A 26,658-nucleotide genomic window follows, 5' to 3' on the forward strand; every position below is an offset into this window, starting at 1 on the left:
AAATCAAGTGTGTGCAGTGCTGCATTTGTGTAAATGAAATGAGTCCCTCCTGAGAGAATGTGCACTAAATATCAGGCATGGAGAAACTGTGGTCATAAATTACTTGGTTCCTTGGTATGCAGGTCTTACTATAATGATGGGTTTCTGCCCCCGCTGATCATAAAAACATGCCATGGGATTAGCAAATCACTGATGCATACCTGCACCGCTGTACCACACTGATGCCCGGGAGAGGGAGCATGTGGTGCCCGCCAAATCACCGAATTCTAGATTTCTTCTGCTACCAGTGAGCATGCACAGTGGACGTAATAATATTATTTAATTTTATAAGTTTCCTTAGGTTTTTGTGTTTTGGTTCTTTATAGTTGTGCCTGGGAGAATTTTTTAATTCATATTTTTGGATTGGTGACTCTGGGGCAACTCAGTGCCTAGTTATGGGTTGTTTTGCAGACTGGAGGATGGTAGACAGTGCTGCTCCCCAAGGGCCAGTGCTGGGACCACTGCTTTTTTAGCTATATATAAATGACAGATCTGGGAATGCTGAGTAGAATCTCAAAATTTGCTGATGAGACCAAACTTGGAGGTGTGGCAAACAGTGAGGATGATACGAACTGCCTGCAACAGGACATAGAAAGGTTAGCAGAATGGGCAGACAAGTGGCAGATGAAATATAATACTGACAAGTGTGAGGTGATGCTTTTTGGCAGAAAGAATAGGGAGAGACAATATATACTTAATCGCGTAGTTCTAAAGAGTGTGCAGGAACAGAGGGACCTGGGGGTGCATGTGCATCGATCTTTAAAGGTGACAAGACATAGAGAGATTGGATTGTAAAGCATATGGGATCTTGGGCGTCATAAATACAGGTATAGAGTACAAAAGCAGGGAAGGTATGCTGAACCTTTATAAAGCTCTGGTTAGGCCCCAACTGGAGTATGGCATCCAGTTATGGTCACCACACTTCAGGAAGGATGTGAAGTCCTTGTGAGGGTGCAGAGGAGATTTACCAGAATAGTACCAGGGATGGGGGATTTTAGTTACAAGGTTAGGTTGGAAAAGCTGGGGTTATTCTCCCTGGAGCAAAGGAGATGGAGGGATGATTTAATAGAGGTGTACAAGATTATGACAGCTTAGACAAGTTATAGAAGGAAAAACTGTTCTCCATTAACTGGTCAAGGACTAGGGGACACAGATTGAAGGTTTTGGGCAAGAGATGCAGTGGGAATATGAGGAAGAACTTTTTTACGCAGCAGGTGGTAATGACCTGGAACTCACTGCCCACAAGGATGGTGGAAAGGAGACAATCAATGACTTCAAAAGGAAATCGGATGGCCACCTGAAGGAAATAAATTTGTAGGGCTAAGGGATCCAGTGGACTGACTGGACAGCTCTGCGCTGAGATGGCATGAAGTCGATGGGCCTAATGGCCTCATTCTATGCCGTAAATGAATCTATTTCACAAAAATCTCACACTGCAGCAAGAAAAAAAGGGGCTGGTTCAAGTTGACAGGGATGTGGTGCTGCAGCTAACCCTCCCGGCCAGTAGTGGGAGACATGCTGCTCTGTGAGGGCCGTCAGCCGGGGGCGCAGGTCAGCGGAACCGACCCGGAAACAATCGTATCCTCAGGTGAGACGGGCAGATTCGAGAATGAGAGCTTACCTGAGCGCAGGTAAGCGGCGTCTCACCTGATTGGCAGCTGCAGCAATACAACTACATTTTCCAGCTTCTTAAATTAAAATGACCTCAATTAGCATATATTTTTATCGTAAATATTAATATTTAAATCCATTCAGATTTGAAAAGAAAACAAGTATTTTTAATTTGTTCAAATGCCAAAACTGATTGTAAAAATTTTGCACAGAGTCACAGGAACAGACAGTTGCCAGTCGTTTTTTTTATGAATAGAGTGATTACACATTATGTTAAAATGCATTTCTGAGTGTATTTTAAACTATATTAAAGGCCGGATCTGTTTAGCAATCCAGAAATTAGGTCTGTGTTTATAAGTCAAACGTAATTTGTGTTCAGAATGTTTTTTTTAAAAGAAAGTACTTGTGGTTAATGTCAGGCCATTTTGATCCAAATAACTTTTGTTCTTTTCTCCTCTTGCCCGTCCGTCTACGGGTGGCCAGCCCTGGTTGGACAAATACCTGGAGGTTTCGTTGCGTGATGTCCTGCCTTTATCATCCCGCCGAAACAAACAGCCTCCACAGCACCCCCCCACCACCCCCCACTCCCCAATTTCGAATATTTTTATAAATAATAAACGACAGTATTGAAAGAAAATGAATAAAAAACAAATATTCATGCCGATATGATATTTCTTCAGGAAATTCCAGTACAATCCTGGAAGGTTGGCAACCCTACTCCCAGTCTCTTGTGCTGGTGGTATGTATAATAGGTCACAGATACCTGGTACCTATAGCCCAATCGAAAACCAGATGTCGGTATTGCATTTGTAAAGTGTACACCTTCATTGCAGGGGATCACTGGAGTACTTGCAGGAGCAGAAACCCTTTATGATTTTCCTCTCTCTCTCTCTCTTCATCTCCCTATCTAGTGCAAAAACTCCTTGACCAATTGTAGAGCTACAAGTACTGCCTTGATTGAGGCCAGCAAACTTGGCACTGGCCACGGATCCAACCTGTCCAAGTGCCCATTATCCGTTTGTGAGACTGGAAGGAGTGTGTGGCAAGCTGTTGAATTGTGGGGTGTTTCAGGATTGAGCCTGCTCTTTCCATTTTTGTTTGAGGGGAAATTGTTTAGTTTTGGTTGATGATTAACCTGGCTCCATTAAAATAACATTGGAAAACTGTTTTCCTCTCGTGGGGAGGAGGTAATAGAGCTTGTACAGATCATGATATGTTTGGAGTATAATTCTGTGGTTATTAGTGGTAATTATTTGTTCTCCCACCTGTGTCTAATTTGCAAGTCAGTTCCACTTGGAAGGAAGATCCAGGATTGGAATATGATTTTGTTTGAAGAATCCTTACATGGCTGTTTTCATTTTTTTAAGGATGAAAGAGTGGTGGATCCAGGTTGCACTTCTTGCTGCACCACTCATTGCTGTATACCTTCACCTTCCTCCCCCCAGTCTCTCACCATCTCTCTATTCATGGAGAATGGCTGGAGCCTTCTTTACCTTCAAAGATCATCGCATATTTTACAGAGGTGAGAGTTTTACACAGTATGACAATGATCTAATTAAATGGCAGAGCAGGCCCGAGGGTCTAAATGGCCTACTCCTGTTCTTAATGTTCCTATGAAGTAGCTTTAATGAATCTGTAATTGTAATATGTAAATTTTTATGATTATTGCTTTGCGTGTGTGACAAATAGGAATGTTTGTCTTAGGTTGGCTTGCATTTCTAAATACACTTTTTTTTTTCCCGAAAAGCTATGATGACTGAGTTGAAAATGGTGCCTGTGTGTTCTCAAAGCTTATGATGCTGCCTGAGAGAATAGGCAAACTCTTTTGATCAGTAATTATTTAAGGTAAAATCTCTCTTTTGAGGACAGCGTGTTTAAAATGAAAACCTGCAAGGTGTGAGCAGCTCAGCAAGCAGGTTAAAAATTTTCCTGGAAGTTGTGTCATTTTACCTTAAGAGGAGACTCTGACCAACTACAGTAAGTTTTTCCTATAACATTGTGTCACCAGTTTCCTTATTGAGTAGGAAAACCTCTGAAGCAAAGCCTACATTGCATATATTGGCATGGAGCTATTTTGGTCCAAATACTCTTTGTTGATTTATGCAGCTGCTTTAAGAACTTGATCTAGAGCAACTTTTATTATCCATCTTGTGACTTTTGGAAAGAAGGCTGGACTCTGACAAATGTTAAAACAGTTACCATAAGAGTCATCACAGCACAGAAGGAGGCCATTTGGCCCATCGAGTCCATGCTGGCTCTCTGCAGAGCAATCCAATCAGTCCTATTCCCCCGCTCTGTCCCTATAGCCCTGCAAGTTTATTTCCTTCAAGTGTTCATCCAATTTCCTTTTGAAATTATTCATCATCTACGCTTCCACCACTCTTACAGGCAGCGAGTTGCAGGTCATTACCACTGCTTGCATTTATAGTGCAACTTATCACTCTGAAGCATCTGAGTCTAACGCAATTAATTACTTTGAGATATAGTGACTGTTTAAATGGGCAACCATTTGTGCACAGCAAAATTCCACAACAGCAATGAGCTGAATCAATCTGTTTTTGATAGTAGTGGTTGAGGGAGGAGTGTTGACTGAGACCCCTGCTTTCTTTGATTAATGTCTACCTTAACCACTGGAACTGGTAGATGTCACCTTAAGCTGTCTTAATGCGACCTGCGTGTGAATTTCAGATTCCATGGGTGCTGTTGGCAGTTCCGACTTGGTGATCCTTTTGCATGGCTTCCCAACATCGAGCTATGACTGGCACAAGGTAAGGGGCAGGCTTGGTCAAATTTTTAAAATTGTTTTTCCACATTTCTGATTTTAATGTGGGGCAGGGGGGTTGTGATTTTGAAGAGTGGGTACCTGGATTATGAATAAAATATTGCACTGACATAGAGAACTAGATTGAATACAGTGGAGGTTTAAGGGACTACTTCCATCATCAAAATATCTAAAATCTGAGAGCTTTGAACTCTGAGCTTTACTATTCCAGCTGGTACCATGGCAGCAGGGCCCTAGTTGGTCATTGTACACCTTCACTAGAGAGGAGAGAAATTGGCCAGGATTTTACTTCTAATTGCTACTGGAAACCAATTTGAAATAGATACTCAATCCTAGAATGCTATTAAACATATACTTTTAAGTTTTAATTTTGAAATAAACTAGAGAGAGTGATCGAAGGGATCTCTTTATTTGAGCAGGTTCCCTATTACAACTGAAACTTGTCGCTAAACAACCTAAGCATTTTATAGAATGGTGGAAAGCTTTAAAGGGAATTGTAACGTGCTTTTTGTTTTAGATCTGGGAAGGCTTGACGCTGAGGTTTAATCGAGTTATCGCAATAGATTTTCTTGGCTTTGGATTCAGCGACAAACCCGTGAGTATGGGGTCCTGAGCCGCTGAGGAACGTTTGATTCCTTTGCTGAAGGGTTAACCCTTTGAGTACTAGATGTAATTCATAGGTCTATAGATAGCTCAGTGGTTACGAAGTTTAGGGTTTTTTATTTGTAATAAACTTATAGGGAGCAAGTTTCTGCTAGTTAGCACAGTGCAATCCGAGTAAAATCAGCTTAAAAGACCGGAGAATTTAAAACAAAAGTGAGTTACAACCAACATCACTTGTATTTGTGTTTTCTGTAATCTTTTACACAGGTTCAGGATTCAATTCGCCGGAATCAGGCTCACCCACCCCCACCCCCACCCCTATCCCCGCTGGCCATGCCCCCAGGTCGATATTGTGAGATTCCACCAATTGTGCTGGTTTGGAAAGCTCTTCAAATTGCACTTTATTTTAGGTGCATAGGCACTACTTGTCTTGTTTTTAAAAGATTTTTTATATCAAAAATAGTTTATTTATTAAGAAATTGACTAGTGTACAGCAATAAAAGTAGTAAATGGTTCAGTATAGTTTTTAAATTCATTTTCAGTGATTTTGAATCAGGTTACTCAAAGATGAAGGACTGGGCACCCTTATTAAAATGCTTATTCTTGGTGATAAACCTGTTTTCAGCTGTATTAATCAAACTGCACCAGGTTACCACGTTTGTGATTATGCACATACCCTATGCTACATTTATCCTTCAACCAACATCACTAAATAGGATATTTGGTTGCAATTTTATTTCTGTTTGTGGGAGCTTGTGCATAAATCGACTGCCACATTTCCAACATTACAGCTGTGTCTACACTTCAAAATTACCTCAGTGACACTGAAGCACTTTGGGACATTCTGAAGTCATGAAAGGCGACATATAAAATGCAACTTTGTTTTCTGTCTGCCTCTTTCTTTCATTGTTCATATATCGAATTGCTATTTACTGGCACAGAATGGATACTACATTTGCCTACATAGCAAGTTGCTTCACTTTAAAAAAAATTATTGGAAGAGGCCCTTTAAAATGGCTGGATGTAATGTGTTTATGTAATTGCAAGTATTGGCATGAGATATATCTATTTTGGCAAGAGATTGGGGTGTTCATTATTGGAAAAGTTAACTGATAAACGTGATGCATTTTCTCTTCCAGAGGCTGCACAGATACTCTATCTTCGAGCAGGCAGATATTGTTCAGGGGCTAATGGTGGAGCTGGGCCTCGCTCAGCAGAAGATTAACATCCTAGCCCATGATTACGGAGACACCGTTGCACTGGAGCTGCTGTACAGGTTATCACTTTAAAATTGAGTGGCATTTGGGGTTCGGAAAAGTTGCTGATGAGCAACAATGTCAAGTGTATTGTATGTTGTTTGCCTGTTTTTTATTCAAAAAAATTGCAAGTGCAGAGTTCCTGGCGAGGTTATATTTTGTTTGCAGCTGCATCCTCACCCTCTTCAACCCCTCCCTACAATGTGTTTTATTGGGTGTTCTCTACAGCCGGGCTACTCAGTTGTGGAGGGAACCACACTGAGCACAATCTGTGTCTGTCTTCAGCTGGTGTTCATCAAGTCATTTGGTTTATGATCAGGAGTGGAGAACTTGTCTGATTTCCACTTTTCCTCTGGGACAATGTTAAGGTATCGCAGCACCTATGTTGCCGCTTTGACTGAGGTCAGCTAACTCAGCACGGACCATGACTCAAACCTGAGATCTATATAGCTCAGCACTAGCCTCAGACAAAGACTGAGCAGGCCGCTGAGCTTAACTCTGCACCGAACTGCCTGTGCGGATGGATGGGGCAGCACTGTTGCTGAGCAAGAATGACGGCTGAACCGCCTGGGTGCCGGAGCCAATTGGTACTCGTCCTAGTTTGAGGCCTGCATCTGTGATAGAACCAAGTCTATCGTGACTGCAATGTAATCCCACTATTAGAAGTTTGACAGTTCAAATGATTGAGCATTATCTCTCCTGTGTGTTAGGTCTGAACATGGTAAACCTGGACATCTGATGATTAATAGCCTGTGTTTGTCAAATGGAGGTATTCAACAATTTGGTTATTTCATTAAAATGATTAACTCATTTATATAATTCCCAATTCCTCTGGATAAGCTCAGCACTAGCCTCAGACAAAGACTGAGCAGGCCGCTGAGCTTAACTCTGCACCGAACTGCCTGTGCGGATGGATGGGGCAGCACTGTTGCTGAGCAAGAATGACGGCTGAACCGCCTGGGTGCCGGAGCCAATTGGTACTCGTCCTAGTTTGAGGCCTGCATCTGTGATAGAACCAAGTCTATCGTGACTGCAATGTAATCCCACTATTAGAAGTTTGACAGTTCAAATGATTGAGCATTATCTCTCCTGTGTGTTAGGTCTGAACATGGTAAACCTGGACATCTGATGATTAATAGCCTGTGTTTGTCAAATGGAGGTATTCAACAATTTGGTTATTTCATTAAAATGATTAACTCATTTATATAATTCCCAATTCCTCTGGATAACAGCATACCTCATATTCTTTGTAATCATTTCAGGAATTTTTCCAGAGACAAACCATCCAAGGTTTCTGCAGAAGGTCTGTATATTAACCATTAAAAACGATAAAAATTGAATGAATTAATTGCATTAAGTGTTGGGCTCCAATTAAGAGCTGAATATGTCATAGATACATTTAAGGGGAAGCTATATAAGTACATGAAGGGGAAAGGAATAAAAGGATATGGTGAGATGAAGTAAGTAGAATAGGAGGAGGCTCATATGGAGCATAAATATGGACATAGACCAGTTGGGCTGAATGGCCTGCTTCTGTGTTGTAAATTCAATGTAATGTGCTGATGTCTTGAAGCTGAGAGACTTTAAAGCACCAGTTTGTTAGAAGCAGTGCAGTAAAACCACCGCATGGAATGGACAAATTTGTAGGATGAGAAAGTGCAGCCAACATTGAGATATTTGGCAATCATGGCTGCTCACTCTGGATGGGTGAAGATGTGCTGCAGCAGTTATGTGTGCACGTTTCCTGTTCCTGGGCTGTGAAGAGGTGTCTATTGGCCCAGTGTTGTTCATTGTGGAGCACTTCAAGAGTAGTTGATCCATAGCTTGAGGAGAATAGTACTTTTGCCCATTTTTTTTTTTTTGTTGATGTTCCATCTGTGTTTTCAGTTGGGGCGAGCAGAATTTAAGTGATATGTTAAGATATAAGTCACTTTGTTCTTCCAATTCTCTTTCCCAACGGCCCCTCCCTTCCTCTCACAGGGTCACTAACTCTTGCTGGGATACAATTGCATGCATGTGAGAGCTACCCAGTTCATCACCCAAGTATCTGTTCTTCATGTTAGTCCTGACAGCGAGTCTTGGCAGGCTATTTAACCACGTTTTGGGGGAGGGGGTTGGGTAGTGGCGGTCAGCATTACAGGTAAACTCAAGCCTAATTTAAAAACAGAAAATGCTGGAAATACTCAGCAGGTCTGAGCATCTGAGGCGACAGAAAAAGAGTTAACATTTCAGGTCGATGACCTTTCATGAGAATTGGGAAAAGTTAGAAATATAATAGGGTTTAAGTACGTCAAATGGGGAACGGTTGAAAAAGAACAAAAGGGAAGGTCATTGATAGGGTGGAAGACGGGAGACATTAAAAGACAAAATAGTTGGTGTGGCAGAGCCAAAGGAAGTAAGGAGATGGAAAATGTGGCCAGAGGAGCTGTGAATGGCAAAATAAAGAACATCTGCTGTCTAAAAGCAGAACAAGATTAAGACCAAAACATTCAAAGAAAAGGAAACAAAATGGGGGTTTGAAATTGTTGAACTCAGTGTTGAGCCCAAAAGGCTGTAAAGTGCCTATTCAAAAGATAAGATACTGTTCCTCGAGCTTGCGTTGAGCTTCATTGTAACACTGCAGTCAGCAGAGGACAGAGATATCTGCGTGAGAGCAATGCGGAGAATTAAAATAGCAGGCCATTGGAAGCTCGGGGTCATGCTTACGGACTGAGTGGAGGTGTTCATGATTTTGGTTGTTCTTGTCCTATCAGTGGCTGTTTATTAGAAACAGAAGACTTGGCTTTTTTTTCCCATGTCCCCAACGGGGGATAGTTATGGCATCTTGTTGCTGACAGCACCTGAGATCAGCGAACTCAGCACAGATTGTACCTGGAATCTTGTTGCTGACGAGATCAGAGATGAACTAACTGGAGAATTATACCTGGCACCTTTTCACTAGTTGTGGCTAATACCACAGAATGTGGTGCGTTTACTGATTTTACCATCAGAGGGATGCCATGTGATGACCTCTAGTAGCCTTTTTGTTTAAAGCTTCACTTCCATCTCCCACACTATGATAACAGAACATGCTGTCTGCCCCTATCGATTCTCAGACCGTGAACCTCTTTTAAAAAAAATTTCAATGCAGTTTATTTAAAGCTTATTAGATAGTTGTCAAAAAAGTAAAATGCAAGTAAGTATTCAAGACTTAAATGCTTCCTCCTGAGTTGGCTTTCTCTGAAATTTTAAATGACTAGTATTATTAGTGCATAAATTTTAATATCATATCCTTTTATTCTCCTGGGCTTTACATTATCTTTGAGATATCATACACCCTCACTGTCTGAAATGAGTAATAAAGAGTTAATGTGGACAGTGAAAATTCCATTCTTATTTCTCCAACAATGTATCCAATATGATTTGAAACTGGGAGTGAAAAGTTGCTGCAGTTTTTTTTTTCTGAACTAGTTTATATGCTGTGGCATTGCTCACTGTCTGGTAATGGTTATAATTTTCGTATATAAAAGGGATGGTGAATAAGTTTGGGACAAAGACTTCAGGAACTCATTCCACAGAGCCATGTAATGACCAGAACCAGCAACAACATTGTGAAAGTTGACAGAAAAATTGAATGGGAAATGTGGACAGCCGTTTACAATGATAAATACTGACAAAAATGTAACAAGAATTCTGACAACAGGAAGTGATGTTTATGGATAACAAGTGCACGCTCTACACAGAATTTCTAATAGTATATGTAGATGCTTCTTCATAACATGCACTGAAGTATGGGGGTAGTTGTACCTGCACGCATATATAAAGACCTGTACGTGCTTTTTAAAAATTAAGATATGAGCAATAGATTTCTAAATTCAATTCATAATTTTCTTTTTTTTCACAACAGCTGCTTAAAGATAGTGGGTGCTTTTCTCCAATCTTTACCAGACTTGTGAACTACTACATCTTCTCAAAAGGGTGAGCTGTAGAGTTATAGAGTTCTTTGAGGATGTAACAAGCAGGGTGGATAAAGGGAACCAGTAGATATAGTGTATTTGGATTTCCAAAAGGCATTCAATAAGGTGCCACGTAAAAGGTTACTGCACATGATAAGAGCTTGTGGTATTGGGGATAATATATTATCATGGATAGAGGATTGGCTAACTAACAGGAAACAAAGAGTTGGGATAAATGGGTCATTTTCAGGTTGGCAAACTGTAACTAGTGGGGTGCCACAGGGATCTGTGCTGGGGCCTCAACTATTTACAATCTATATTAATGACTTCGATGAAGGGACCAAGTGTATTGTAGCCAGATTTGCTGACGATACAAAGATAGGTAGTAAAGCAAGTTGTGAGGAGGACACAAAGAGTCTATAATCGGATATAGATAGGTTGTGAATGGGCAAAAATTTGACAGAGTAGAATGTGGGAAAATATGAAGTTGTCCACTTTGATTTGGGGGAATAGAAAAGTGGAATATTATTTAAGTGGAGAAAGACCGCAGAATGCTGCAGTACAGGGGGATCTGGGTGTCCTTGTACATGAATCACAAAAAGTTAGCATGCAGGTATAGCAAGTAATGCTGGCCTTTATTACAAGGAGGATGGAGTATAAAAGTAGGGAAGTCTTGCCATAGCTGACAGGACATTGCTAAGACCACACCTAGAATATTGCATACAGTTTTGGTCTCCTTATTTAAGGATATACTTGCATTGGAGGCAGTTCAGAGAAGGCTGATTCCTGGGATGAAGGGGTTGTCTTATGAGGAAAGGTTGAGCAGGCTGGGCCTATACTCATTGGAATTTAGGAGAGGTGATCTTATTGAAACATATAAGATACAGAGAGGCTTGAGAAGGTAGATGCTGAGAAGATGTTTCCCCTTGTGGGGGGATCTAGGGGGCATAGTTTCAAAATAAAGGGTCTATCCTTTAAGGTGGAGATGATGAGGAATTTCTTCTCTGAAAGTCATCAATCTTTGGAATTGTCTACCCCAGAGAGCAGTGGAGGCTGGGTTATTGAATATATTCAAGGCTGAGATAGACAGATTTTTGAGCTACGAGGGAGTAGGTTTATGGGGGGCAGGTAGGTAAGTGGAGTTAAGGCCACAATCAGATCAGCCATGATCTTATTGAATGGCGGAGCAGGCGCAAGTGGCCAAATGCCCTACTCCTGCTTTTTATGTTCTGTGTGCATCTGGCATCCACTGGATTAGAGCCAATGGGGAACAGAAATAAACATCTTTTCTGAACAAGAACTGGGCAGTGTTTGTTCCATTCTCTCAACCCTCACAGTTTGATCTCCCTGCACAAATAAGGCAGTACTGATTTGAACCTTCTGAATTTCTTTACAAGAGCTAAATTGCTGATTGATGCTTCCCACAACTATGTGGGTGCGCTTTCTTCAATTCATTAATCTTAGTGAAAAAGGTTGGTGTGACATATTTTGTTAGTACTAGTGAACTAAGGAAGACATATGCATACATATTGTCAGCTTGGCTCTGTTGGACTCTCTTGTTGGAAGGTGTGGCTTCAAGTCCCACAGCTAGCTTTGTGCGTAATCTGGGCTGTCAGTGCAGTACTGACAGAGATCTTGTCCTTTGAATCTGATGTTAAACTGAGGCCAGGTCCACATCTCCTAGTGTCACTGCACTATTCAATGAACATTAACCACTCTTAGCAAAGACCCTCAGATAGTACCACCAAGAAATGGGTTATCTGGCATTTATTGCCCATCCCTATTGATGAAACTGATTGGCTTGCACGGCCAGTTCACAGGGCCGTTGAGAGTCAGCCACATTGGTGTGAGTTTGGAGTCATATGTTCCCTAAAGGACATTAGTGAACCAGTTGGGTTTTTAATGACGTGGTCAGTTTTCATCAGTTTTTATTTTCATCAAAAACGTAACTTTGAGCTGCAATGAAACCTCCTGAAGGAATATTTATTTTGGACTTCTTCAGGATCAGCGCAGTGTTTGGACCCCACACACAGCCCACGAATGCAGAGTACTGGGACATGTGGACCATCATCCGGATCAATGATGGGAACCTGGTGATGGACAGGTGAGTGAAGCACCTGAAGCCTTTCAACTTGCATGTTCTATTCACAGCTCGCAGCGAGGCATCATGCTGCAGCTTCCGGTTAGTGTTTAGCCGTAGGCAACCCAGGCATTGCTTTGTTCTGTTTGCTGTTGCTCCGAAATTGGTACTTCCACCGTCTCAAAATCACAGCACCCAGGCAGCTAATACCCTCCAGGTAGTGAATGTAAAGGCTTGCGGGATGTTGTGTGATGCCAAATTAATTGCTCCAGTTGTAGGATGTAGGCTGCATCATCTGGTGTTAATTGCGCAAACGTATGTATGTGTGAGGGAAATAATCTGTGCCAAACACACCCTGTCTGCTCATTGGTGTTTTCTATATAATGTGTAATCCCTCTCTAACTTGAAGCCTCCCACTTGTCTCTCTCTATTTTCAATATTACTAAAGATAATGGTCATTAGAACTTTCCTCTCATTATTACTAAGCTGCTAACCCACCATCTGAGAAACTGCTTCTCCCCTCTCCATCCTGACTTTCTCATAACATTTTCAACCTGCGCAGAGGATCTGGACTGAAAATCTTGGCCCTTTCCCCAGCATTCTTCATGAATGAGTTAAATCAAATGATTAGATGACACCGAGTTTACAATTTAAAAGTTTGAAGATAGTAAAAAATGGATGAATGAAGAGTATCAGTTTCAAGGTTACAGGGAAGGAGGAGTTAGAATAGGCAAAAATGTGTGTGAAGTTTTTAATTCAAAATGGAGAGGAGAAGCAGTTTATCGGTTGCTGCTGTAGCAAGGAGAGAAATCTTATAGATGGCCAGCAGGATCCAGAATGGTCCAGCTAAAGTAGAACAAGCTCACTTAATTGAGCTGAACACCTAATGGGTTTAAAATGTCAGAAAATGTCAGTGTAATTAAAGTCTTAGTGCAATACATCTCCTGATAATTGGCTAAATTAGAACTTTCAGTTCAGCAGGTTCTGTGCTCTGTTAAACCTCTAACTAAATATGGAGTCGGGTGGTTACATTTCCTAATGAACAATTTACACTCTGCCAATTGATCTTAATTTTACTGGCAGTTTAAGCGTGTTACTGCAATGTTTTTACATGGCATGCATTATAATTGCTGAGGCTGTACACTGGGCCACAGAGGTAATGTTTTCTGAGCTATTCCCATGCCCAAAGTTTTTTTGTTTTCGTCGCAGAGTTGTGCTTGTGTGAAACAGTCCCAGTTATAGTGGGTAATGCCCTGTGGATAAATACCTCTAGAAACATAACGCTGAGCATCTGGCTAGGAACTGGATTGAGGGTTACTAGGTTAAGTACAGATAATCCAATGATGTCAGCAAACATGCTTTGTCCCTGAGCTGCAAATATGCCAAGGAAGCCGCTGGGTCAAGGCTATACAATGTTGACTTAGAGGGGAGATATGGGTTATTACAAAACCTTTCATCAGCAGAGGAGTTTAGTTGGTAGGGTCCATGATAGAGCAGATTGTATGCTGCCTGTGGAAGGCTGGGCTGAAAGGCTTTTCTTTTTCTGTGCTTTTTAATATTTTGTACATTCTACACCTTGATTCAAAGTTGCTTAATTCAAATAATCTGATCATTCATATTTTAGCAATAATTTCCCACTGTATTATTTACATTGCTTAATTCAAATTAATGCAAAATCCATTTTTTTAAGTGCAAGAAATTACCAGGAGTAGATTGTAGATGTGACGGGCTCACCAGTATTCCTGACTGGAATTATAAAAAAGATCAAATACTCCGGGATTCAGGGTGAGCCTTTAAAAGGGAGCTGGATCAGTACATGCTGAGAAGGGAGATTCAGACGTAGAGAGAGGCTACTGGGACTGTTTGATCTCCACCAGCATTCCCCCCCCCCCCAAAACCCAGAGAGGTAGGATAAGAGGGTGAGTGTTCCTTAAAGTAAGAAGTAACAAGTAGTTCAGGCAAGAATTCTGCTGGAATAATTATGGACTTTGAATGGAATAGGCTTGATGGGCCAAATGACCTTTTCTCACACCAGACTTTCTTACATAGTGGGAGCAGAGGAATAAAAATGGAGAAGGTAGAGTATCTTAGTCTACTGTCCCATTGCTACTGACTGTTTCGAATGGCGCACCACCAAAGAATCCTCTGCTCTACCTCTATCCACTGCATCCAGTTCTGGAAAATGGAAAAATATAATTGAAATGTGGATATTGATTAAAATATTCTGTTTGGACAAGAGGGGAAAATAAGTGGGATCTTGGATCCTTTATTTAATGCTGATTACACCTGATGAAACACAAGGCAGCACTTTATAGTGCGGGGGAGGGGGGGTGTGGTAAGGTAGCAGACAGCTCTAGTAGAACAATATAGAGTGAGGAACGAGAAAAAGTCAACAGGGGCCAGTTGGAATGAGAAAGAAGCAGGGAAGGATTGAAGACTGGAAGACTAAGAACTTGTAGATGGTCACAAAACAACTCCCCCTTATATTCAAAGTGTGTGCATTCTCCTGTTGTGCCTCCGTAGACTGTAAGTACATTTAATAAAAATATATTTCATTGTCATATTGACCTAGCTCTTAAAACTTTCAGTATAATATTCTATAGTTTAATTTTTTTTCAGTATTTTGCAGTTTATCAATCAAAGATGGAAGTACAGAGATCGATGGGTAGGAGCCCTGACTTCTGCTTCTGTTCCACGTGAGTATGTTAAACAAAATATGCTTTAAGTCAACAAAGTACGAAACTATTCTATGCACAAGAGCTGTTTACAAATAATCTAGTTGGTAAAACCATCTCTTCCTGTTTGTATATTCCTTGTGTCATGAGATAATAAACTTGTCGGATTAATGCACCAGGTGGTTCAATCTCAGTCTGTGCTGATTCAGCTAATCTTAGTTTCAGCATTGGTAAGAATAGTATTGGCTTCTGTGCCCTGGGTTAAGGAGTGATGAACAAATCATCCAGGGTTCCTGCTCCATATTGCTCTTTAGTGACGCCTGCTGACTGGAGTCATTGTTGCTGCCTCTTTGTACAACTGTGGAAATTGCTTATTGGGTATGAGAGCTCGGAGTATTAATAATGTAATTTTATTACAACAGTTCCAATTGCAGCAGTTTAACAACTCAAATTAATTGGAACTTGAGCCAAACAAATGTTGGAGCCTTTCCTGACTGTAACCAGAGGCTATAGTCTTGTTGCAGTATAATATGAACATACTTGTGGTTCCTTCTAAACTGAGTGCTATTAACTAACACTGTTCCACACAGCTGCAGTGACAATGAAAATATGCCTAACGTTCAATTTTTGTTGCAGTGCATTTAATCTATGGACCACTGGATTCTGTAAACCCTCATCCTGAGTTTCTGAATCTTTATCAGTAAGTGGTGGCGATTGTATTTTATTTTTTTGCCTACCTTCTACAACGTTACTTAAATGATTGGAACATGCTAGAATTGTCTTCACCCTCTGGCTTTGGATTTGGCTATGCATAAGGGATATAGATCAGTTATGAAATTGGGCAGGCAAACAGAAAACTAAACACTTTGTAAGTTGTTGCACAAAGGTCAAAGAAATGTGCAGAATGAATGTATGTATAGAGTCAATAAGATTGGATCAACTCAGGTGGCTTAGAAAAAGATCTGGGAGATAGGAAAGATGGGCTTTATACCTGCCTTTGTTAGTATACACGTCACTTTCAATGTCCAAACAAGCCTTTAGAGAACCTAACAGAATGTTTGGATATCTAACCAAAAGAATGGAATAACAAGTTTAGAGAAGTTTCACTAAAGCTTTAAGAGTACTGGTCTGATCATAATGTGCTCATTTTTGGTTAGCATGTGACAAAAAAGATAAACTTGTATTATGTTGGATGCAGAAAAGAGCAATGAGCCTTATCCTGTGTATAAAAGAGATGAATCATGAGGAAAAGCTTTACAGTATGGAAGGGGTAGCTAAGGAGGCTTCACTGAAGTATATAATTATTAAATCATATAGATAAAGTGAAGACAGATTATTATTTTAAAGCTTACCCAGAAAATAGGGGTCAAGAACATTCTCTATGAATCGCCTGGTCAAATCTTGCTGTCTAATTCCTTTTAAAAGGAGTCTTGAAAGGTTGAAAAGCTCATAAAAGGAAATTAGCAAAAAGTAAATTTAGAACAGATACGAGAAAAAAAACTTATTTTAAACTCTAAAAATGTTTTGAATGGTCCACCAAGACAATAATATTGGGGAGGGGTGGGGGGGTGGGTGTTATTCAAATACAATTCGATTCACAATGGGAGATTTATTGTACCAGAAGGATGAACTACAATTGGATGAATGGTCTTTTCTCATGTTCCTGATAGTCTCAATGGACCTGTGTAATAAGGGGTTAATTTGTAACGCATAATATTGACATTTGGTTTCATTTGAATGTAGTGCAAGTAACAGGCCCTGAATCGGGTACTGATCAAAGGCTGTGAGTTAAAGCACCATATGAATTTCTGTACATCACTTTGAGACATGCATGAAGCAGAAACCAAATTAATTACATTGAAGCCTGCAATTTTGTCCTTTTTGTTACAACAGTGTTTTTCCCCCAGTCTATAACTTCTTTCGATTTCCCTTTTCTCACCATTGTAAATGTTAATAAATTACATATGTGTACGAGATTTTAGCCAGTGAAAATGTCCTACTTGCTGTGCACAGAGCTGGTGGGGTTATTCAGTGGTGTTGCCCTTGGCTCAGTGGTAACACTCTTGCCTGAATTAGACTATAGGTTCAAGTTCCACTCCAGAAACTTGGGAACGTAATCCATGTTGACACTTCAGTGCAGTACTGAGGGAGTGCTGTCGAAGGTGCTGCCATTGAATGAGATGATAAACCACAGCTCGTCTGCCCTCTTCGGTGAACATAAAAGATCTTATGTCTCTATTTCAAAGAAGCGCAAGGGCGTTCTCCCTGTATTTACCCCTCAACCAAGATCAAACAGTTAAGTTGGTTGATAACTCAGTGCTGTCAGTGGGACCTGGCTGTTGCTATTCATAGAAACATAGAAAATAGGGGCAGGAGTCGGCCATTCGGCCCTTCGAGCCTGCTCCGCCATTCATTGATCATGGCTGATCATCCAACTCAGTAGCCTGTACCCGCTTTCGCCCCACACCCTTTGATCCCTTTAGACCCAAGAGCTATATCTAACTCCTTTTTGAAAACATACAATGTTTTAGCCGCAACTGCTTTCTGTGGTAGCGAATTCTACAGGTTCACCACTCTCTGGGTGAAGAAATTTCTCCTCATCTCAGTCCTGAAAGGTTTACCCTGTATCCTTAGACTATGACCCCTGGTTCTGGACTCCCCCACCATCAGGAACATCCTTCCTGCATCTGCCCTGTCAAGTCCTGTTAGAATGTTATAGGTTTCTATGAGATCCCCTCTCACTCTTCTGAACTCCAGCGAATATAATCCTAACCGCCATCCCAGGAATCAGTCTGGTAAACCTTCGCTGCACTCCCTCTATAGCAAGAACATCCTTCCTCAGATAAAGAAACCAAAACTGCACACAATATTCCAGGTGTGGCCTCACCAAGGCCCTGTATAATTGCAGCAAGACATCCCTGCTTCTGTACTCGAATCCTCTCGCTATGAAGGCCAACATACCATTTGCCTTTTTTACTGCCTGTTGCACCTGCATGCTTACCTTCAGCGACTGGTGTACGAGAACACCCAGGTCTCGCTGCATATTCCCCTCCCTCAGTTTATAGCTGTTCAGATAATAATCTGCCTTCCTGTTTTTGCTACCAAAGTGGATAACCTCACATTTATCCACATTATACTGCATCTGCCATGCATTAGCCCACTCACTCAACTTGTCTAAATCACCCTGAAGCCTCTCTGCATCCTCTTCACAACTCACCCTCCCACCCAGTTTTGTGTCATCTGTAAATTTGGAGATATTACATTTAGTTCCCTCATCTAAATCATTAATGTATATTGTGAATAGCTGGGGTCCTAGCACAGATCCCTGCTGTACCCCACTAGTCACTGCCTGACATTCGGAAAAAGACCCATTTATCCTTACTCTATGTTTCCAGTCCGCCAACCAATTTTCTATCCATTGTAATACACTACACCCAATCCCATGCGCTTTAATTTTACATGCTAATCTCTTATGTGGGACTTTGTCGAAAGCCTTCTGAAAGTCCAAATAAACCACATCCACTGGCTCCCCCTCATCAACTCTATAGTTACATCCTCGAAGAATTCTAGTAGATTTGTCGAGCATGATTTCCCTTTCGTAAATCCATGCTGACTCTGCCCGATTCTACCACTGTTCTCTAAGTGCTCTGCTATAGAATCTTTGATAATGGACTCTATAATTTTCCCCACTACTGACGTCAGGCTGACTGATCTATAATTCCCTGCTTTCTGTCTACCTCCTTTTTTAATAGTGGGGTTACATTAGCTACCCTCCAATCTGTAGGAACTGTTCCAGAGTCTATAGAATTTTGGAAGATCACCACCAATGCATCTACTATTTCTAGGGCCACTTCCTTAAGTACTCTGGGATGTAGATTATCAGGCCCTGGGTATTTATCGGCCTTCAATCCCATCAATTTCCCCAACACTATTTTTCTACTAATACTGATTTCTTTCAGTTCCTCTCTCTCACTAAGCCCTGTGTTCCTCAACATTTCTGGTATGATATTTGTGTCCTCCTTTGTGAAGACAGAATCAAAGTATGCATTTAGTTGGTCAGCCATTTCTTTATTCCCCATAATAAATTCCCCTGTTTCTGACTGTAAGGGACCTACATTTGTCTTCACCAATCTTTTCTCTTCACATTTCTATAGAAACTTTTACAGTCAGTTTTTATGTTCCCCGCAAGCTTGCTCTTGTACTCTACTTTCCCCTTCTTAATCCCTTGGTCCTCCTTTGCTGAATTCTAAACTGCTCCCAATCCTCAGGTCTGTTGTTTTTCCTGGCAAATTTATATGCCTCTTCCTTGGATCTAATGCTATCTCTAATTTCCCTTGTAAGCCATGGTTTGTTTACCTTTCCTGTTTTACTTTTGCGCCAGACAGGGATAAACAATTGTTGCAGTTCATCCATGTGCTCTTTAAATGTTTGCCTTTGCCTATCCACCGTCATCCCTTTAAGTAACGTTTCCCAATCCGTCACGGTCAACTCGCGCTTCATACCTTCGTAGTTTCCTTTACTAAGATTCAGGACCCTTGTCTCAGAATCAACTACGTCACTCTCCATCTTGATGAAGAATTCTATCATATTATGGTCACTCGTCCCAGGGGTCTCGCACCACTAGATTGTCAATTATTCCTCTCTCATTATACAATACCCAGTTTATACGTTGGTTCCTCAACGTATTGGTCCAGAAAACCATCCCGTATACACTCCAAGAATTCCTCCTCTACGGTGTTGTGACTAATTTGATTTGCCCAATCTATATGCAGATTAAGGTCACCCATAATTACAGATGTTCCTTTATCACATGCATCTCTGTTTAATGCCATTCACAACATCACCACTACAGTTTGGGGGTCTATATACAACCCCCACTAACGTTTTTTGCCCCTTAGTGTTTCTCAGCTCTACCCATACAGGTTCAAGCTAATATCTTTCCTATCACGTTAATTTTCTCTTTAACCAGCAATGCAACTCCACCGCCTTTTGCTTTTTGTCTGTTCTTCCTAAATACTGAATATCCCTGGATGCTCATTTCCCATCCCTGATCACCTTGCAGCCATGTCTCCGTAATCCCGACTATATCATACCCGTTTACATCTGTTTGCACAATTAATTCATCCACTTTATTGTGAATGCTCTGCGTGTTAAGGCACAAAGCCTTAAGGCTAGTCTTTTTAACCTTACTTTTCCTCTTTCCACTATTTTTCACTGTGGTCCTATTCCCTACTTTACACTATGTAAAGTGCTTTGGGACATCATGAAAGCTGCTATGTAAATGCAAGTTTTTTGTTCTTAGGTTCTGATCCAAGGTTCTGACCCAAACATCAGGAATAGCAAATCTCACTTACTTGATGTTTGTTGATTGAGTATATTACTGATGCTAAGTGAGGGTGTGCAAGGGCATTAACCTGACTTGAAATGTTGGCTTCCTGTTCCGATGTTGGCACAGTCCCTAATATGTTAAGTACGCTGTAGTGAAAGTACTTCCTCAGAGATTATCATCCTCCTTCTAGAGAGTATGGAGCATTTTGTGTCAACTGAGGCTCAGTTGGGTAGCGCTCTTGCTTCTGAGTCAGAAGGTTTTGGGTCCAATTCCCATTCCAGGACTTGAGCACAAAGATAAAGGCTAACATTCCAGTGCAGTACTGAGGGAGTGCTGCATTGTTGGAGGTGCTGTCTCTCAGATGAGATGTTAAACCGAAGCCCAATCTGTCCCCTCAGGTGAACTTAAAAGATCCCCTGGCACTTTTTCAAAGAGCAGGAGAGTTATCCCTACTGTCCTCACCAGTGTTTATCCTTCAATCAACATCACAAAACTATCTGGTCATTATCACATTGCTGTTTTTGGGAGCTTGTACGAAAATTCACTGCCTCATTTCCTACATTACAACAGTGACTACACTTCAAAAGTACGTTATTGGCTGTGAAGTGCTTTGGGACATCCTGTGGTTGTGAAAGGTATTAATGAATGCAAGTCTTCCTTTTTATATGTCCCCTCACAGAGTGAAAAGCTCAACTGATTGGACAACCAGACATTGGTCTTGTTCACCAGTCTAATTTGTTTGCATCAAGAAGTCTTAAACAATCTGGTTAAACTAGGGTTGTCCAACCTTTTCATATTGTGGGGGGGGTGGGGGGGGAGTCACATTACAATTTTTGTCTTACATAGGGGGCCAGTTAGACATTTCAGAAAGATAAAGGGATTACAAATTTCTTACTATCAAACAAATGAGCATTTTTGTGAAGAAGCTTTAAATGAGAAGATTAATTTATTGACTGACTTTCTCATCAGTATGTTGGACACTGATTTAATGAGATACTTGGCATTTTTGCTTGCACAAGTAGTCAATGTTTTCCCGCACACTTGTGGCGATGCGGAGTATTCTGGATAGATGTCCATCTGTCAGGAGTGATCTTGATCACTCTTTCTCTCCCTGTGTCTCCCCTCCACTCTATTCCCCCTCCCCTCCCTCTGTCTATCCCCTCTCACAGGGAACAGAAGCACTCAGCACAGCAGCTTTGTGATTGGTCAGTTTTTTTAAACATCGCGCTCAGTTTCACAGCTGACGGTGCTGAGATCAGAAACAGCGGTTTCCCAACAGGCTTTTTAAAAAATGTCAGAACCCGTCGGAAAACCCCAAATCTGTCCGAAGTTGAGAATTCGCTGTTCCCGATGTCAGCATCTCAGCTGTGAAACTGACAGCGTGATGTTTTTAAAAAGCCAGTCTGAAAGAAGACGACAATGGAAAATTTCTCATTTCTGAAATACATCCGCGTGCCAGATGGAAACCTTTGGAGGGCTGGTCCCGGCCCGTATGTTGGACAACCCTGGGTTAAATATTTTAAAACAACAAACCTCACTATTACTGTAGCAATATTACATTCTACTTGGTGAAAGACAAAAGTTACTTTGCAGTTGTTGATTGAAAGAACAGACATGGACTTTGCTGGGTAGGTGTAAGTAGAAAGACTCTCCACTTTAGACGATTGTTTTCTTTCAGGAAGTTGGTACCGAAGTCAACTGTGTCAGTTCTCGATGACCATATCAACCATTACCCTCAGCTTGAGGACCCTTTGGGCTTTGAACAAGCCTACATTAACTTCATCAACTCCTTCTGAATTCAGTTACAGCACTGGACCTTGACCACTCTGGACTAGTAAATTCATCAACTGCTTCTGCATTATGGGAATTCTGGTACCAATGATATTTAGTAGAGGCCAAAAGAAAAAGAAAAATCACATGCTGGAAACCTGAAATAAAACCCAGAAACCTTGGAAATGCAAGCCAGATGAATCAGCACCTGAAAGAAAAAGGTACGTCATTGCTTTGGATGGTACCTTCATCAAGAGATCACCACATCCAAGGTATTAACCTTTCGGATGCTGGACGACCGGCTATGCATTTCCAGCTTTGATGTTTAGTCTTTCTGTTGTATGTGTGTAAATGTTTCACTGCCTTAATATGTGATAATTCATTGTGGGGAATACTGTGCATAATGCCGATCAGTTGTGCACATCCAACCAATTGTAAATAGCTCCCTGGTCAGGACTGGGAAATAGAGCACTTCCAGTGTCAAGATCATACATTTTTATTAGCTGTATGTTTGGGAGGCACACAAAACACCGTTTAATAGGTTTTAAAAAAATTAACTGCCCAGTGCCAATGTTTTTTCTGCATTTTGTAATAAAATCGAAGGGATGACCTGATAGAGGTCTTTAAAATTGTGAAGGGGCTTGATAGGGCAGATGTAGCGAAGATGTTTCCATTTGTGGCGGGTGGGAGGGGAGGAGAGGAGACCAAAACTATAAGGTAGCGCTAATAAATCCAATAGGGAATTCAGAGCTTCTTTGCTCAGAGTGTTAGACTAAGGAAGTTGTTACCAGATGGAGTAGTTGAGAGGTATAACATAGATGCCTTTAAGGTAAGTTAAACAAATGCATGAGGGTGAAAGGAGTTGAAGGATGTGATGAGGTTAGATGAAGTAGGGTGGGAAGAATTTCATTTGGAGCGTAAACACTGGCACAGACCAATTGGGCAGAATGGCCCTTTTCTGTGCTGTTAATTCTATGTAAAGTCACTTTGATATTTTGAATAAGTAATAGTGTCCCTTGTGCAAAACTGTACAATTATACCACTGTTCAGCATGATTAGGCTGGTTACCTCATAACACTTACAGCTGCAGGCCTGGCAAGCTTTATGAAATAGTGCTGCCAGCACACAGCTTTGTGGAACGGGAATGTAGACTGGGAATTTGAGTGTAAAGATCGGTGCAGTCATTCATTTCACATGTTCTTGTTGTGTGAAGCTCTGTGTCAGGAGAACCAATCTATATAATTTTTCCCCAAGTTTCACCTGCTTTCCATTGATTACAATTTATTGGGTGGCACAGTGGTTAGCACCGTAGCCTCACAGCGCCAGCGACCCGGTTTCGGTTCGAGGGACTGCCTGTGCGGAGTTTGCAAGTTCTCCCCGTGACCGCGTGGGTTTCCGCCAGGTGCTCTGGTTTCCTCCCACAGCCAAAGACTTGCAGGTTTATAGGTAAATTGGCCATTGTAAATTGCCCCTAGTGTAGGTAGGTGGTAGGGAATATAGGATTAATGTAGGAGTAGTATAAATGGGTGGTTGATGGTCGGCACAGACTCGGTGTGCCGAAGGGCCTGTTTCGGTGCTGTATCTCTCTGACTCTTTTATTTCATGGTTGCTCAATTTGACAAAGTAAAATTGGTGAGTCACTGAGCCTTATATTTATTATATAGGGTAAAAGGTTTAAATTATGACAGGTTATATAGCCAAGGCTTGCATTTCTTTTGAATAGAAGATTAAGGGGATGATGATGATTTAAGGAGTTGATAGGGTAGACAGAGGAACAATTTCCTCTGGTGGGAGAGTTCAGAACAAGGAGACGTAACTTTAAAATTGAGCTAGGCTATTCGGAGGTGATGCCAGAAGCACTTCACACAAAAGGTAGAGGTCACTTGAAAATTTTAAAATGGTGATTGATTTTTATTATGTAAGGGTTACAGAAGTACAGTGGGTAAATGGAATTAAGATACAGATTGTGATCTAACTGAATGGTGGAACAGGTTCGAGTAGCTAAATGGCCAACTCCTGTTCCTATATTTAGTCCACCATAATTCAGACTCCTGCTTGTTCAGTAAAATCTCTGATTTGAATTATCATTTTGCTGGGCAGTGAAAAGATGATTTAGTTATAAATATTTCCACAGCTGTCCTGGAGTCCACAACAGTTCGGTTTTTGTGTAACAAAGGCCAAACTCTTTGTACTTGGTTGGTACACACTGGCTTACAATCATTCCTTTTCCTGCTTATTGTCTTTATAATTGCATATCAAGTAATAATTGGGATTAAAGAGATTCGGAATTCTCAAAATGCAGAGCTGATTAGTCAGCCTCTGAACTGGAAACGTAGGTTAATGCTGCCACATCTTTCAGATGTCAAGCTGCTTGTATGTGCCCAATTCAAACATAGTAACTGGTTTTGAGATAGTTGGACATTTAGAAAACATGCTGGAGGATGAACCAACAACAGTTAATTGCACCACCCCTTATTTGATATGAGTCTCTTATATGATTACTACAGAACTATTTTGAGTGACATTGAAATGGTACTAAGACCTGCTGCATATGTTTAGCTAACTCAAGTCAATGTCCAATACTGCATACTGCTCCCATATGCAGGACACACTTAGTATTTTGTCACATTCTTAAAAAAAATCTCATCCAATGGATAGTACTTCTCTTTAACCTGCAAGCTCTCCTCAAAATCACTGTGATAGCTGTATCTCTGAACTCTCCTGTTTTGTTTCTTCCAAGCTCTAAATATATAGCATCTACACACACTTCCCTATTCAGTCTTTCAGGAATTGAAAACTGTGAAACTCCTTATATCCTGCATTCTCCCCCTTTTAAGTTTCTTAAAAATATGTCTACTAAACTAAACTACCTCCTTCTCTTCACTCTTGGGGAGTGTTCTGCACCATGGACCTTGGCCCTTCACTAAGGTTAAAAGGAGGGGAAATAAAGCATTCATTTGATCAAAAAGTTCAGATAGATAAAGATCTATTAAGTCTTAACTGAATCATCCAAATTCTTATATAGTTATCATTCTCACCTGAAGTGGTGGAAGATGTTGCAGTGCTGCTCATTGCTAGTTAATTTTCCAAGTCAACAGATTGCTGTTCTATAGTAGTACTTTACTTGCCATTCTGTTAAAGATTATATTGTGTGGATGGTTACTGGGCATTGCAAAAGCACCAATGATGGTGTTTATTGTGCTGCCTGGATGGAGCTCCAATTGTGCACAGCTACAATGCAAGAGTATTCAAGGCGAACAAAAAATATTTCCAATGAGTATTTCATCTAAACCATAATGAAACTGCTTTTGCAGAAATTTTGTACCTTTCATACGAATGAGCAATTGCAAAGATCATAGCTTATCTTTATTTTAGTAAAAGGTAATTTCACAAAAAACATGTTTTTTTTATTATAAGGACTGTTTTATCCTCTGTTTCATGACTTAACACTTGACACACAAACTGTAAACATCTGTTAGTCTCACAAAATGAAGGAATGTTCAGCCATTAATTTGAGAATCAAGTAGCATCACACTGGTGGTACCCCAGCCAGACCAAGAAAAACAATGTACATTTCACATTACTGATGACTTTTCAAATTTCTTATCTAAATTGGTCTCTATTAGTCAAGTTGTTTAAAATGTACGTAACTTCTTGATGGGGGAAACCAATGTCACTTAAATCAATGCGAGTTTAACCAACAGAAACCAGGATGACATCTACAGCCATCTCTGCCTCACTTCGGACTGTAACTTGCATTGTGACTCCATCTGCCATAGCTAGTCTAGCACGTACAAGGACATCATAGCCGCCTCTGAAAACACCTGTAATGAGATAGACATGAAGATGGTTGTAGAAAAAAAATTAACATTTGGAAAACCAATCAATATAATGAGACACAATGCAAGGGTAAAGTCAATGGATGACCTATTCAAGGATCAAGAGGAAAAACTAAAATGAAATAACACTACAAAGAACAAGATAGATCTGGCTACATTCTGGGAATAAGATATACAGAAGAACAATCTTTTCCTCCACCTACAGGAAACTCTTTGTTCCCTGGCTGAACTGACTATTTTGTGTAATATTAACTTGCAGTACAAACATAGGCATCAATGAGGTTGGCAAGAGTCTCTTCCTCCAGTAGATGCTGGGGGGGCCATGCCATTTAACTGATGCATCTGCTTCTCCCACTGCAGGATCATTATAACTGCAGGTTAGACCAAGTTTCTGTGGCTTCTCTCATGGGATACATTAACAAATTTACAAACATGCGAAGTTCATTTTTCACATTCTATGGAGCAATGGGATTTCCTTTAACTGTATTGATAGAAGGGGCTCAGCCTCCATGGATAGTCAACAGTGGTCAAATCTTGGGTGTATAGTACAGCAAAAACTGATGCATGGGAACAAGGACAAAAATAATCCAAATGAATTCAATTTAATTTTTGCTAAGCAAGGTTGAATATGTCAAGTGAGGCACAGGAGATTGTGCTAAAGTAATGTCTCACTAAAATCTTAAGATAATCAAGATGGATAATGCATGTTCCATGGTTTTAGGAAAATAGCTCTTTGTCA

General features: G+C 40.7%; 2 protein-coding genes across 2 annotated transcripts in view; one reads left to right on the forward strand and one right to left on the reverse strand.

Moving 5' to 3' along the window:
* Nucleotides 1-1,596: 1,596 nt before the first annotated feature.
* mest (mesoderm specific transcript) lies at nt 1,597-25,478 on the forward strand. Its single transcript, XM_068059442.1, has 12 exons — nt 1,597-1,670; nt 3,018-3,172; nt 4,339-4,418; nt 4,950-5,027; nt 6,175-6,311; nt 7,002-7,060; nt 7,554-7,594; nt 10,178-10,248; nt 12,229-12,330; nt 14,926-15,002; nt 15,618-15,681; nt 21,989-25,478. The coding sequence occupies exons 2-12, from the start codon at nt 3,019-3,021 to the stop codon at nt 22,104-22,106; spliced, it is 981 nt and encodes a 326-aa protein (XP_067915543.1). The 5' UTR covers nt 1,597-1,670; nt 3,018; the 3' UTR covers nt 22,107-25,478.
* copg2 (COPI coat complex subunit gamma 2) overlaps nt 25,430-26,658 on the reverse strand; it is a 77,932-nt gene continuing 76,703 nt past the window's right edge. The window contains exon 24 of the mRNA XM_068059441.1: nt 25,430-25,904. Coding sequence (XP_067915542.1) covers nt 25,774-25,904 — 131 coding nt within the window. The 3' untranslated portion in view covers nt 25,430-25,773. The remainder of the gene's footprint in view (nt 25,905-26,658) is intronic.

This window comes from Heterodontus francisci, chromosome 27 (genome assembly GCF_036365525.1).
Source record: "Heterodontus francisci isolate sHetFra1 chromosome 27, sHetFra1.hap1, whole genome shotgun sequence".
Lineage (NCBI taxonomy): Eukaryota > Metazoa > Chordata > Chondrichthyes > Heterodontiformes > Heterodontidae > Heterodontus > Heterodontus francisci.

Excerpts from the sequence above, each read along its gene's own strand:
- mest (XM_068059442.1), top strand. The coding sequence starts at position 3,019 with ATGAAAGAGTGGTGGATCCAGGTTGCACTTCTTGCTGCACCACTCATT. Across the intron at positions 6,312-7,001 it reads GCACTGGAGCTGCTGTACAG|GTCTGAACATGGTAAACCTG; the intron begins GTTATCACTTTA and ends CCTGTGTGTTAG. Across the intron at positions 12,331-14,925 it reads GGGAACCTGGTGATGGACAG|TATTTTGCAGTTTATCAATC; the intron begins GTGAGTGAAGCA and ends ATTTTTTTTCAG.